At 31.0% G+C, this 14,739-nt stretch overlaps 1 protein-coding gene across 1 annotated transcript; it reads left to right on the top strand.

The window, feature by feature from the left end:
* The first annotated feature begins 2,094 nt into the window (after positions 1–2,094).
* On the top strand, positions 2,095–12,739 carry LOC134695297 (hemicentin-2-like). Its single transcript, XM_063556520.1, has 11 exons — positions 2,095–2,227; positions 4,067–4,241; positions 5,169–5,381; positions 6,100–6,218; positions 6,912–7,175; positions 8,515–8,823; positions 9,825–10,124; positions 10,319–10,618; positions 11,390–11,683; positions 12,282–12,341; positions 12,696–12,739. The coding sequence occupies exons 1-11, from the start codon at positions 2,167–2,169 to the stop codon at positions 12,737–12,739; spliced, it is 2,139 nt and encodes a 712-aa protein (XP_063412590.1). The 5' UTR covers positions 2,095–2,166.
* The last annotated feature ends 2,000 nt before the right edge of the window (positions 12,740–14,739 follow it).

Genomic DNA, 14,739 nt, shown 5'->3' with positions numbered 1-14,739 from the left:
CACTTCAGTGATTTTCAGTCGATTGTATTTTAAATAAATAAATTAAGCTTATGGTAGTCGTAATAATGTTAACTATTCTTGTTATTGATTTTGTTTTCTTCAAATATTCGGAATCCTCTAGTGCTATCTATGAAGTACCAATACAAATTGTACACATTTAACCTACATTGTAATGTTCTTTTTGTAATTTCAAAACAAACAATACCACGCGAAGTCGCGGGGATTTAGAGCTTAATTGTAAGTGTGTAGCTGTGTCTGGAAAATTTCAATAAAAGACTTCATGTCTTGACAATTTCAGAAAAAGTATAAAAATTCATAGGTACTTTGAAACAGTTTGAGCCCTTTTCGTTGCTTACACAGTCCTTTATTATTTTGTTTCTGTTAAATCCCATTATTTTTCGCGTTTGTTTCTTCTCCTAGACGATCAATGCTATTCTATTAGAGAGTCTTTATAACGCGATAATCAGTGTCCTCACCCCGATTACTCTTATGAAATGTATGTGCAAGTGCAAAACTGGAAGTCCTGTTTGACGTAAAAGCGAAATTGCAGGCATTTAAAGCTCGGTTGAAAGTATGTTACCTATTGGAGGATGATTTTTGTAACTAAAATAAAATTATGTCTGGGGAATTTAAGAAATGAGATCAAAAAGAATATAGGTACATGTACGTGGACGGCATTTTTAAGCCCTCTCTCTTTTTTCAAAGTCCGTTGTTATGTTGTTTCTGTTGTCTGTAAACTATGGATATACGTATATAATAAATATTTAAGTGTATTTAATTTGTTCTAATAACCATTTTTATCCGGATGCCTTATCATGTTTATGTTTGCCCCCCCCCCCCCCCCCCCCCCAAACTGAATTGTCATAAGAATAGATTACAAATGCGACTATGCACGGTACCTATAGAACACAGAGGCATTATGGTTAATTCGTTGTGAGAGGAAGAGCAGCGACACATAAAACTAGGTCTTCTCGTTTAATAGTATAGATAGTTTAAAAGCTTTTTTTTTTAATTTCATAAAATCCTTTAATCGAGTGATTGAAAGAAAAAAGATAGCAATTGTACATGTAGAAAAAAATTAGAGAGATACATATACCAAGTCAAGAATATAAAATTTCTGATCCATTCGTTTGATATGTTTGAGATTTTGACTATGCCCATTTAATAATAATGCTATTTTTTGTATTTCCTCTGTTTCCTTGGAGTTCAGGATTTTTTGTTATTATACTATTTACTTCAGAAACAAGGGCACGAACCTTTTATTTTGTTTCTGCCCTTTTATGTTTGTTATTTATATACTTTTTCATAAATAAAAATGTTATTTACAACAGAGATGCGAACATTTTGATCTTCGCATCATCTGAAAGTCTTAAAATGTGGGGTACTGCTCAAAATGATGGCTTTCGTAAAAAAAAAACTGTTTTAATACTAGCATTAATTTTATGTATTTAATCAAATCAAAAGACATTAAAAGCGTTGTATTATTTCCTATTTCGAAAACTATACTCGTTACATCATTTTCATTACTGTTTTAACCCTCCTCATATATGATTTATTTTGTTCTTGACTAAAGTTGATAGATAAACTGGCTATAGCTGTTACTTGATATATTTTAGAAAAACAGCAATCGAACAAGAAAAAAACATGTAGAATATCCGGGATGTCGACGATAATTCTTAAAACGTAGTAAAGGACGACAACACTTATATCAGGAGGTAACTTTTCATATTTTTCTTTATTTAGTTCCTACAAAGTATATACAGAAGTGTCCATTAGCTTGATGTTTGATTTTTTCATTTTCCATTTGATACGTAGAGTTCGGTGTTTGCTTAAAAATTGTTTCAATGATTTTTATGTAGTAAACATAAAGTACCAAGTTCGTATTAACAACGAAAGTGTAGCATATAAATCTGCTGAATGATTAGTATAAATAGAAAACATAGTGAATCGAAAAAAACCTGTAAGGTATATTTGTACCATGATTAATTTTCTATTTATTAATTATCTATAGGTTCAATCATACGAACCACGTGTTGTCAATGGAAGTCAAATGAATATGTATAGATAGAAAACGAGTCATGAATTTAAGAATATTCGTGATGAAAGTTTGTGTTACTTTTAAGACAGGAACATTCAACATTTTCAAAGAAGCCTGTGGATCACAAAATGGAGTTCCACGCATTGGTTTTGTATACACCGATTATTGTGTTATGTTTTGTTAGTCAAGGTAGGCAATGTACATGTGATACAATATTGAAAGGTTGTGAAAATGATTATAATCGCATTCAAACAAAACGAAAAAGAAAAAAATGAATTAAAGCAAAAGAAAAAGAAAAAAGAAAGGAAAAACTAAATTAAATGAAACTTAGAATCGACATAGAGAATGTGTCAAAGTGACAACAATCTCACCAAAGAACAAACAACAAAATAAGGTCACCAATAGGTCTTCAATACAGCGAGAAACTCCTAAAACACATAATGATACTGAACACAAAAGACAGATATGGAAAGAAAAACATATTAAAACAAATCCCTAAAGAAACTTTAATCTGGCTTGCAAGGTATTACGTTTGATTATTTGGAAAATGTGTTGTTCTATGTGTTCTATATTGTATATATGAGCTCTGATGGTATTTGTTATTCTTTCTTATACATATAGTTTCCTACACTGTATATTATATCCCAAAAAGCTAATATCATTCATCCCTAGAATAGACAACATTTTAAATTATTTACATTAAAAGTTCCAATTCTGGGTCTGATAAAAAAACACATTCTGTCTTTCAGAATATAATGAACTCATAAATTTTTTATCTCTTCGCATGTTCAGCTGAGGTTTCCTAAAATATTGGTTTCTTACTATCAGAGATTTTTGTTGTTTGCATGAAATAAACACTTTTACGAACAAATGTTTTTTTTCTGCGCGTTGCCGTGTAATTTGTCTATCTTGATATAACAACATACGTGTATAAGGTTTAGTTTGTACTTGAAGGGAACTTCACAAAATTCGAAATTGAAAGTATGTTACTTTTGTATAAATAATCAACCATTTAAAACTTAAGACGTTTCATTCTGTTGAAAAGATGTCAATTTTAAGTTTTAATCCGACTACCGATACATACCAGACCGTTTATCATTTTGTTCAGTATCTCGGTTGCATATAATCACGATATATCTTATTACAACAAAGTAGCAATGGCTTTGTCAGTTTATTTTCGATCTATGAGTTTCCCTTTTCCGCTGTTTTTTTTGTTTGTTTTGCCCCTTGTTTACCAAGAATATACAATTTGTAAATCAAACGAATTTTGAAATGTCTAAAGCCTCTTTCAATAATGGGTTTGAATCAAAATTTAGTCTAGCAAGGTACATGTATACAATATATTTGGTTGTAATAAAATGATCAACTGGAAATCTACCTGACTCAAATCTCACTCCTGCTTTACCGTAAGGTACACAAGGAAATAATCCCAAAAGAATATTTCAGAGTTGTATGTTGAAATGATTTCGATCAATTTATCAAGGAGATATTTTAACTGCAATAGGTAAAGAGCCCAAAAAGGTCTATGCTCTAAGAAAAAAATACTTTGCCCGCCTTTTTTGCCAGCACTTCGATACTATTGTTCAGATAATTATAACACTATCATTAGCAACCTGAAAAAAATATATACAGTTGCATTTAGCGTTTTGTTTTCTATAAGTTTTTTTAAAAGGAGGAACTTTACATGTGTGTTATAACACAAACAATCAACAAATAGCAATCAAGACAGATATGAATCAAAGACAACAACTGCCCAACTGACTTCTGAGAGACCATTGCGAGTCTCAAAACCACTAAATCAAAAAATAAATTATATACAAAACGCACCGGCATTATAGAACTTGCATATTTGTGAAGACTAGTTCACAGGCAATTAAAGCTAACTGCCAAATCATGTACGTCAAGACAACAGACAATTGTTTCAGGTGTAATATATGTGCGAATCTTGTCGGGATATTGTAAGTAACTATTGTAACTGCAAGTCATAGATCATGTTATGAATGTAATCTGTAGTGATGTATATTCCAGGTCTTTCAAACATGATTATCCTAACGGGTTATAGCTACATGAAAGTTATCAACCTGGATACTGGAGATGCATCATATTTACTGACTGATCTACAAAGTGACATTTATTCTATAGATTATGATTATAAAAATATGTATATTTATTTTCCAAGATTTGATAAAAACGACATATTAAGGTAAGCTAACTGTTCTAAAATAATATTATATTAATGTATATGAGTTTATAAATATAATATGTATAACTTAAAGAAAGAAAACACTTTAACATCTACACTTTCTGTTCTATACGTAAAAACAAAAAGTTACCGTACAACTTCATGAACGTGAAAAAGTAATACAGTATGTTAAGCTCTAATTGGCCTGATTGCTCCGACATAAAAAGCGAAAACGGCTCAAATGGGTAAAAAAAAACGTCTTTTTTTAGTATATGATCGCTTTTGAACAAAAAAAAATAAAAAAAATGAACGAACGTAAACCATTGAATAAAATGCTACTGACTTAAAACATACATAAATGTTATCTTACATTGACCCTTTAATATCACTTTTCCAGCATAATAATAATAAATTGGTATACTGTGGATTTATTTATTTCTGGGTACTATTTTCAGTTAAAAGTTAAAAATATGCTTTTAATTACGTGGTTTAGTCAATGGAAATGGGAATGGGAATTTGGAATGTGTCAAACAGACAACAATCCGACCAAAGAGCAGACGACATCGAAGGCTACTATCGGGTCTACAGTGCATTACAAAAATCTCGTTTTGCAAACAAGCTGAAGAAAAAAATTCAATATTTATAACTTATCTGCTATTGTTTTTTATGTTATCGTTATAGAATACTTCAAAACTTACTGTTTAGAATAGATACATTATAAAGAACAATAGATTTATTCATGCTCGTTGAATGTCAATTTTCATATATTTCGTGGGAACAGGTTAACCACGAATCAAAATGTTCAACGATTTGTTAATTTCATATATGCTTTTAATGCAGAGATTGGCAGAACCACGATATCAAATATCCACAAAAATGCAATAGTACGTCAATTCAAGAAAATTGATACCCACGAACATAAATGAATCCACAGTATTTTATCTTCAGATTTAAGTATCCCTCAGAAAAGGTGTACAATTTGGAAACTGTTACAGTTGCAGATAAACCAACAGGATTGGCAATTGATCCAGCTAATGACCATTTATATTGGACAGAACAATCCAAAGGAAATCTGTACAGAAGCAATTTAGACGGTTCTAAGAAAACATTTATACTACAAGATGACATTATATTTGCTCTTACAATAGATTTCAAGGAAAGGTTTGTATCTGACTAGTTACGCAGGGTACATAATAACAAGACCATATATATAATAAAAAAAAATGTGATATAATTTCCTATGAGACAGCTCTTCACAATAGACCAAAATAACACACAAATTAACATGTATAGGTCATCGTACGGTTTATGTGTATACTTATATATGTTTTAATCATACATTTAGGAAATATATCATATCAATCAGTGACATAAGTGTCATATATTGGTTATAACATTAACAAATTAAAATTCGAATTTGTCATGAAATTCCTTTGTTGTTGTTGTTTATTTTTTTGTTTATTTTTTTTTTCTTTTATTTTTCTTTCGTCTATTTGCTATGTATGTTGTGTATGGATCTGTTTTTTTACTCGGATTAATTTTCAACAAATCGATTTGTGAATACTCAAAAGTGATATACTACTGTTGCCTTTACTAATACTAGTATAATTAGATTTCAGAAATTGGTTTGTTATCAATAACGCCATTAGTTTGTTAGCAGTTAAATTGTTTTATTTTTTATGCCTTTCAAAGTAGACTACTAGTATTCGATGTGGTTTGAATCTTATACGGTTGCTTACGTCTAATTCATTTGATCTTGAATGGATATTTGTCTAATTTTCGAGCACACTGCTTCTCTCAAATTTTATATATGTTGTATGCATTAATGTATATCCTATGTAAGTTCTTGTGGATAAAAACATGTTTATATTACAAACAGATGGCTGTACTACAGTACCTTAGGAACCAATAAAACAATAAGTCGATCAAGACTCGATGGTTCTGAAAAACATACATTTATAGATGTAAAGTTTGAAAAAGTCACTGGCATTAGCATAGGTGAGTACATTGTTGTATGCATAAGTCGTCTATATAAAAATATATATGATTGGAGTCTGTAAGCTGTCGTTATATATGTGTGCTTTTATATTAAGAGCAAACTATCTATCAAGAATCTGACGTATATCAATTACAAGTATTTAATGAATGGCTATCATTTATTTTGAATTTATTGAACCATAAAACGAAGCGGATTATGTAAAATGTGAAGAGTCAAAAATTAGTTTTATGGTTCAATAAAATCAAAATAAATTATTGCCATTCATTATAAATAAATTTCTATCAAAAATTAGGCTCAAAGAACTTTTCATATTATTTATCTTGATAATAACAATTAACGTACACACATGTTGGCGTATGAATACACAACGTCAGAGTGGGCGTGTCGCCATCAAAATCGACAACATTGAAAATAAAACTAATAATTTAAACCAATCAGAAGACAGTAAATACACAAAATGTATTTATATATGTATATACACTAAATATTTTGTACATAAACTAAATATTTTGTATATAAACTAAATATTTTGTATTTAAACTACCAGAGTCTTATACTAAGCATCATCCCCTGGTTCCTTGCACCAAAAAAAGGACGTTTTCACAACGTTAACCAGTATAAAACTTGTGTATTTAATGACATTGAACCATGTTTTAATGAATGATAATGCACAGCATTTATCTTTGTATCAGATTATAATAGTGGTCAACTTTACTGGATGGAAAATGTGGAAGGCGTTTTAAAATCCACGGATTCGAATGGTACTTATTTGATGAAGGTTTCCAGCACACTTACACCTGGAGCAAGCATGGGCATTTCTGCATATGATGGTGACATATACTGTTCAAATGATATGCAGCTGCTTCAAGTAAAAATTTTCGGAGGATTGCGAAGACCTTTTGTTATATACTCAGAAACAGATACGATACATGGTGTACTTTACATAAACGAAAAAGGTAATGTGTAACAAAACACGTTTGAATATTCATTACTGACCCCATTACTGTTTTCAAATTAGTTATCATAGATAAGAGTCACATACTAAATTTATGTTCCTGATCCAGCTGTGAAGGTTACTCAAAATAGATGCAGTTATTAAAATTGTGTCTGCCAGACACACGCTTTGTCTACAAAATACTAGTGGCTCTGCACTTTTACATCAGAACTATCAAGCTCAAGGGAATTGTTTTTCTACCTTTGTTTCGTATGCAATCAGATTTAACGTACTATGCATTGGTGGTATGTAACTTTCTAATACGATTTCAAAGAAATTATGGAAACCGTCGTCGGTGTATGTACAGCCAATATTATCAAAAAGTTAATCGGATAATCCTAAAACTTATGTTATGATAACATTCTTTTTTATTTGGTCGGCTGATTGTCGGCGTGACTCGGTATTTAATATACATGAAACAGCTTTTGAACGTTTGACCATAGCCGTTCCCGGACGCATGATGTGATTTGCTGTTTGGTTTTTATTGTTTCGCCTCGTATATTTTATTTTTAATATCGCTTGATCAGAATTCATTAAATGTGGTTTATATTACAATGTTTATGTGACAATGAGGGTCGGTTGGAGACAAAACGTTACGACAAAAGAGATGATTTCAGCTTTCCAATTGTGAACTTTCCATTTCTAAGTAGCAACATTCCAGCAGCACCTGCATACTGGGTATATATCTCCCAATTGATACGATATTCCCGTGCTTGCATTTCCTATCATGATTTTCTTGATAGAGGGTTACTGCTCCCAAGGAAGCTATTAAACCAAGAGTTCCAAATGGTGAAGTTGAAATCATCCCTTCGTAAATTTTACGGACGCCATCACGAGTTGGTTGACCGTTATGGAATAACCGTTTCACAAATGATATCGGATATGTTCCTTACGTCGTAACTACAATCCCCTTCCCTTTCATGAATTTGACCTACAGAATTAGACTATTTACCGGATTTGTAATCACATAAGCAACACGACGGGTGCCGCATGTGGAGCAGGATCTGCTTACCCTTCCGGAGCACCTGAGATCACCCCTAGTTTTTGGTGGGGTTCGTGTTGTTTATTCTTTAGTTTTCTATGTTGTGTCATGTGTACTATTGTTTTTCTGTTTGTCTTTTTCATTTTTAGCCATGGCGTTGTCAGTTTGTTTTAGATTTACGAGTTTGACTGTCCCTTTGGTGTCTTTCGTCCCTCTTTTATATTAACTGTCACATTGTCTATAGCAGTGTGTGTTGACTGATTCAAACTTTGAATGCTATATTCTTTTACATTCAAATAAAGGCCATTTTATATTGCAGGCCAATATCCTGTTGTAAATACCAAATCAGACAATTATGTTGTGGATTATGGACGTTCTGTGACTACTGACTGCTCATTTCAAACATCTGAATGGAATCCCGTTCGTGAAATATATTGGCAGTTCAACAATAGTGGAGTGATAACACATATTGCAAAAGAAACGAAAGGAATATCAGGAAGTTCAATAGAAACACCATCTCTCACAATTTTCAATGCAACATCATCTGAATCGGGAACATATATCTGTTACGTGAAAAATGATATTGGAACAGGACAAAGTAAACCAATATATGTTACAATAACTGGAGGTTTGTAAATCTGACATTTAACTTTTTTCCCTATTTTTTTTTTTTTTTTAAGGATATAATCGCGTTTAAGTACATGTAGCATGCACGAAAAAGGGTCAAGCAATAACGCTGTTATCAGTCAGGGGCATTACTTAAACTTGTAATTTTTTTTAGTTACTTATATACTGGTAATTTATGTTTCAAATAATTACAAAATTACTCAATAGAGTTATTTCTAATTTCAATAGAAGCATGGACTAAATGTAGATTTCATGAATTTTTACATCATTTCATATCATAAAATGAAGAATTTATTAGATTTAAGAGGAGTATAGAGATAACGGGTTACTTTTAAAATAATGACAAAAATATTACTTGAATAAGTTATGTTATACATCTTTGAAAAAAATAGTAATTACACTTACTTAAGGAGCATATGTAAGTGTTTTGGGCTACAAATTATAAACAACCTTCAAGTCTTAATTAATTCACAAGTTCCTATCTATTTATATCTGTCTACTTTTAAGATTTTTTAGGAAAATGATATTTTTATAGTCCCAAGAAACCAATCTTTGACCCAAAAGTGTCGATATGAAAGATACGTGCGTCAGAAAGGCAATTAGTGTTTCAGAAAGATTATTTATCATGGGAAAAATAAATAGATGATCGTGATTTTTTTTTAAAGCTAGTAAATTCTGCTCCTTAATACATATACAAAAGATCTATCTTTCAAACATATAATGATATATAGGTTTTAACAGATTAAGACATCCTTCTTATTTCATTTTTTTGAACCAAGACTAAATATACATCTACTTAAACATTAAGCAATATCCTATCATATTATTTTAAGTGGTTTTTTTTTTAGATTTTGTTGACTATCTTTTTGTGATGTTTGTACATTGTACCATATTTGTATGAAATCGATTTGGACACAAACCATATTAAAGTGTTATCTTTGTTAAGAACTTACATATATGCTCACATATATAATTTATTAGCATGTAATATTCTAAATGCAGATGTGCCGATGGTTTTCGTTGGAGGTAAAAATTATACCATAGGGTACGGCAATGAAATTACATTAAGCTGTAACATATCATCTAACCCTCCTGTTAATAATGTGTATTGGGAGAAAGTAGCACATGGTAGTAAACACATACTGAATAATTGGACAATCGGTATTCAAGGCGTTTCTGTAGATACACCATCGCTGACTATAATGGAAAGTACTACCGCAGATATAGGAACATACCGATGTGTAGCGATAAATGATATCGGAACAGGATTTAGCGAATTCATAAAGTTGGATGTAATTGGAGGTAGGTCATTATTAAATTAAATAAATTGATTAATGTTTTCACTATAACGACTGTTAATAAGTATGTATAGTAAATTTGTCGAAAAAAAATATGTACTCCTTCAAAAGACTCTACACTTTCAGTTTGACATTAAATGACGTGTAAGTAGCTTACATACGATAACATTTCACATACTTTTGCTTTGTTTATTACAGAGCTGCCAACTGTCACGATCGCAGATGATTTACCAGAAATAAAGTATGGAGAAAAGGTGCGGATATTTTGTGCGATTACCGGCAATCCACCTCCAACCAAAGTTTACTGGGAAAAAATATATAATGGTATATCCAAGGTGATAAGTAATGGGACATTAGGTACAGAAGGAATTACGGTTGACAATCCATCGATGACTTTGCTACATGCAACAGATTCGGATTCAGGACTTTATAAATGTTTTGCTGTTAATGTATTTGGAATGGGGTACAGTTCATCAACTAAACTTACTGTCATTGGAGGTACATACCTTTACATAGACATGTTATACAATCAACATTTTAAAACACTCTTAAATCACAAGAATTCTAACAAACTACTTATTTCCGGGAAAATACTACAAATCAGAAAAGTACACAAAAACAAGTTGCAATCTATTCACCGATATTTCATAGATACTGATCAGAATGAAGCTTAGCTTATATATTGAAAAGAGCAACAGAAAATTCACAATATAGAGATGATTGCCAAATGATTTTACGTAAGAGCCTTGACCGACGTATCATTCTTCCAAAAAATAGAGATTTAAGAAAAAGTTGAACATTCGAAATGTCAGTATAAGAAGTGACAATTTCAAAAAACACCTTTTTGTGGTAGCTAAGGTGCATCCTTTTCTTTTTGCATGTTAACCATTAAAACAGAGATAACAATATAAGGTATGAAGCTATTTTTAATTTTATTTGTCCTGTTTTCGCCCAGATGGACCTGGGGGTTAATTTTTTTCGTTATTCTTATTTGTTTGCGTGTGATGATCCCTGTCACATCAGTATGCATAATTGTGGGTACAATTAAAGAAAACATTTTCATCATACATGTATGTCTTGATTGCAGTCTTGCTGTTCTTAATTTGTATTATTTCCTAACATTTAAAAATTACTTGTATAACACAAAGAACATTTTTGTAATATTGACCAATTTTTTTATTTTGTATACTAACATTCTGTTACTCTTGTTACACACAATGTGTGCCTCAGAGTATTCAAAAACTTGTCTTGTCTTGTCTTGTCTTGCAGGTCTCCCAGAGGTGGTTGTACTATCTATAACGCACCTTACTGGCACTGGCTATACAATAACTCTACCATGTGTCATTTCTAATGTATTCCCTGTAGTAACAAAAGTGTACTGGCAAAGACATATCAATGGACATACAACAATGATTTCATCGGATTCCCTTGGATATTTAGGAGTCACCGTTAAAAATCCATCGTTAGTAATTAAGGAAGCAATGGAAACGATGTCTGGAGAATACACATGTTTTGCTATAAATTCGGTTGGCACTGGAAGTAGCCTTCCGGTACAATTATCAGGTAATATAGAACAAGGATATGCTTATTATTATTAATGAATAACTATTCAATGAAGTCAAGATAACGCAGATAACAGAAAACAAGGTCAGAGTAAGGCCTTTACCAATGAGCAAAACAAGAAAATAAATCCTTAACATTTTGTCTGCTATAAAGGCACCGATTTGTCAAAATGTTAAAGAATGTACACAACAAAAATTTCAAAAACATTATAACACAATAAAACAACAACAAATAACTATAAACACTGATTTAAAGGTTCATAATTTAGAACAGTCACAAAAACAATGCAGCAGAAAAATTCCCAAAATACCGATCTTACTTGCGGATTCCATAATCTAGTTGAAAAAAATAGCAACTTATAAAAAAAAAACAATTTCTCCAAAACTAATTAAGTTTTTAACGGCATTCCTAATGAAATTTTGCAAGGCGTATTACGAAAATCGTTTTTTTTTTATTTTTTTTGTAAATCAATTGTCAAACCATTATTTTGTTCTAGTTCAAGATTTCTAAATTACAGTTTTCAAAGGCATATACACATGATATATGATTTAACAAATGCAACGTACTACATTTAATAAGTCAATGTGATATTTTGTAGTCCAGGCTGGAGTAACACAACAAGCGCAAAATAAAGAAAATGTGGGAAAACAGGATCATAGTTTGTATTATTTTTTTAAAGATATATTTGTATAATTTAGCTGCAAAATATATTATAGTTAAATGTATTTGTATTTGCGGTTATTGCTAAACTTGGATCAGATTGCTGCCAGAAAACATATCAAAAGTCACAGTAGGTACTTGGAAACAGGACGATTTGTTAAGCCCTCTCTCGTTTTTCCCATGGTCCGTTGTCGATTTTATTATCTGTTAAATTCTATTATTTTCGCGTTACTGTATATCATGAACATACGTATGTTTTAAATAAAGACTATTTCCTATTTATTATCAAATCCAAGTTTCTTAACCACGGTGATCACTGCTATATTATAAAGAGAATATCTTTACATTATAGAAGTATCAGATAAATGCGAAACTAATTGTCTTGTCTCCGAGTAATAAAATAGTTATACGGATGTTTAAAATCCAAAGTCTTGTCTTTGACTTAAAAGTCGGTCTCATGAACGGAAACAATAACCGGACGCCTTAACTTCGTTTAACTTTCAAAATAACTTCAACTGAATAATATTTAGGATGGATGACACAAATGACAAATGCGACGATTCATAGTAGCTATAGAACACAAAGGCATGATAAATTACCTTGTGTGCAAGGAAGACAAGCGACACACAAAATGAAGTCTTTTACCAAGAATATAGATAGAAATAATAGAAGATGCGGTATGATTGTTAATGAGACAACTCTACACAAGAGAGCAAATGACACATAAATTAACACATGTAGGTCACCGTATGGCCTACGACAATGAGCAAACCCATACCGCATAGTCAGATATAAAAGGCCTCGAAATGAAACTGTAAAACAATTCAAACGAGAACACTAATGGCCTAATTTATACACAAAAAATTACCGATAAACAAATAGGTCACAAATAAACAAACCACTGAAATACAGGCTCCTGACTTTGGACATGCACATTTATACATTGTACATGATGTGGTGTGGTTTAACATGTTAGCAGGACCACCTGACCTGGGAGAGTGATTTAAAAGTACAACATAAAAACAAACTATAAGAATCAGTTGACAAAGATCAAATTGATATAAATACAATAAGTATACATACCTGCACTATCTATCATGTATTAAACAGACGCCAGACGCGCGTTTCGTCTTTATAAGACTCATGAAAAGATAACAAAAAAATTAGCCGGTTTTTTTTGGTGTACGACTAGTTAGGTAAGCCCTATGCGTATTATTACTTATCCATATGATACATATTAGTAAAGACGGAGTAGATTGAAAAGTTGGTAAAGTGAAATTGAAAAAGGAGACCTTTAATCTATATTTTTATATTGAAAATATAATTGTTTAAAAAATAAGTTAATGACCTCGTTCGTATCCACTTCATACCAAAGAGACATAAAGGTGAGGGAGTAGGTCCCTCAAATTTGCAAATGTGTTATGTGTTATTTGTAAATATGTTATGTTTCTCTATAACAACTCTTACTCCCCGGTATTGATTTATACTCCTCAAGACCAAGAAGAAGAAAAAACATATATACGTACAGACAAACTAAATCAAACAAGGAAATTTGTTTTGCCTCCTTCATCTTCCTTTTTTGAGAGTTTAAAAATCAGCAATAAAAAAAGTATCTTTTGACAACTGCAACTTCATATGAAATAAGATTAGAAAGAAACAAGCATAATGCAACATTTATACATATTGACAAAAGCAAAAAAGTTAAGAACCCTTCCTGAGTTTTATCAGCAATTCATTAAAACTTGGTTTAATGTAAAGGGAGGACAAGCAATTATCCCATTAACTTTCCTTAAAATAATGGGACAATCTGAACATACAAACAAAAGGAAAATACTTATTGTTTAATAAATAAATAGAATTTAATATTCGATATGTAAATGACATACTTGATGAATGAGGTATATATCAGAAAATAAAATAGTCCTTTAACTAAAAGATATTCGCGATACGCTATTCTTTATAAAGAATTATCCCATTAACTTTCCTTAAAATAATGGGACAATCAGAACATACAAACACAAGGAAAATACTTATCGTTTAATAAATAAATAGAATTTAATATTCCATATGTAAATGACATACTTGATGATATCAGACAATAAAATAGTCCTTTAACTAAAAGTTATCCGCGATCCGCTATTCTTTATAAAGAAAAGAAATGGCAGATTTTGTTAAAGCCAGAAATCTCACTTGAAAAAAAAGAATATATGAAGAATACCAAATATCTGCTTAAACTACTCATTTACACTTTCTTTAAATAAATAATACAAATATACATTCAATGTTTTTTGACACTCATAATTTAGAAAAACCTTAGCGAGATATATTTAAAATCTAAAATAGTATTTTTCTTGTTCAAACATTAATGAAAGTGAAGTAGTGAAATATTTATTTGC

This window comes from Mytilus trossulus, chromosome 13 (assembly GCF_036588685.1).
Source record: "Mytilus trossulus isolate FHL-02 chromosome 13, PNRI_Mtr1.1.1.hap1, whole genome shotgun sequence".
Taxonomy (NCBI): Eukaryota; Metazoa; Mollusca; class Bivalvia; order Mytilida; family Mytilidae; genus Mytilus; species Mytilus trossulus.
Note: the sequence above shows the minus strand (reverse complement) of the source record. Positions and strands in the feature narration are given on the sequence as shown.

Bases quoted from the DNA above. Each gene is read 5' to 3' on its own strand.
- LOC134695297 (XM_063556520.1), top strand. From the start codon at position 2,167: ATGGAGTTCCACGCATTGGTTTTGTATACACCGATTATTGTGTTATGT. The intron at 4,242-5,168 runs GTAAGCTAACTG...TTTTATCTTCAG, and splicing joins GATAAAAACGACATATTAAG to ATTTAAGTATCCCTCAGAAA. The intron at 12,342-12,695 runs GTTTGTATTATT...TTTACATTATAG, and splicing joins TGTGGGAAAACAGGATCATA to AAGTATCAGATAAATGCGAA.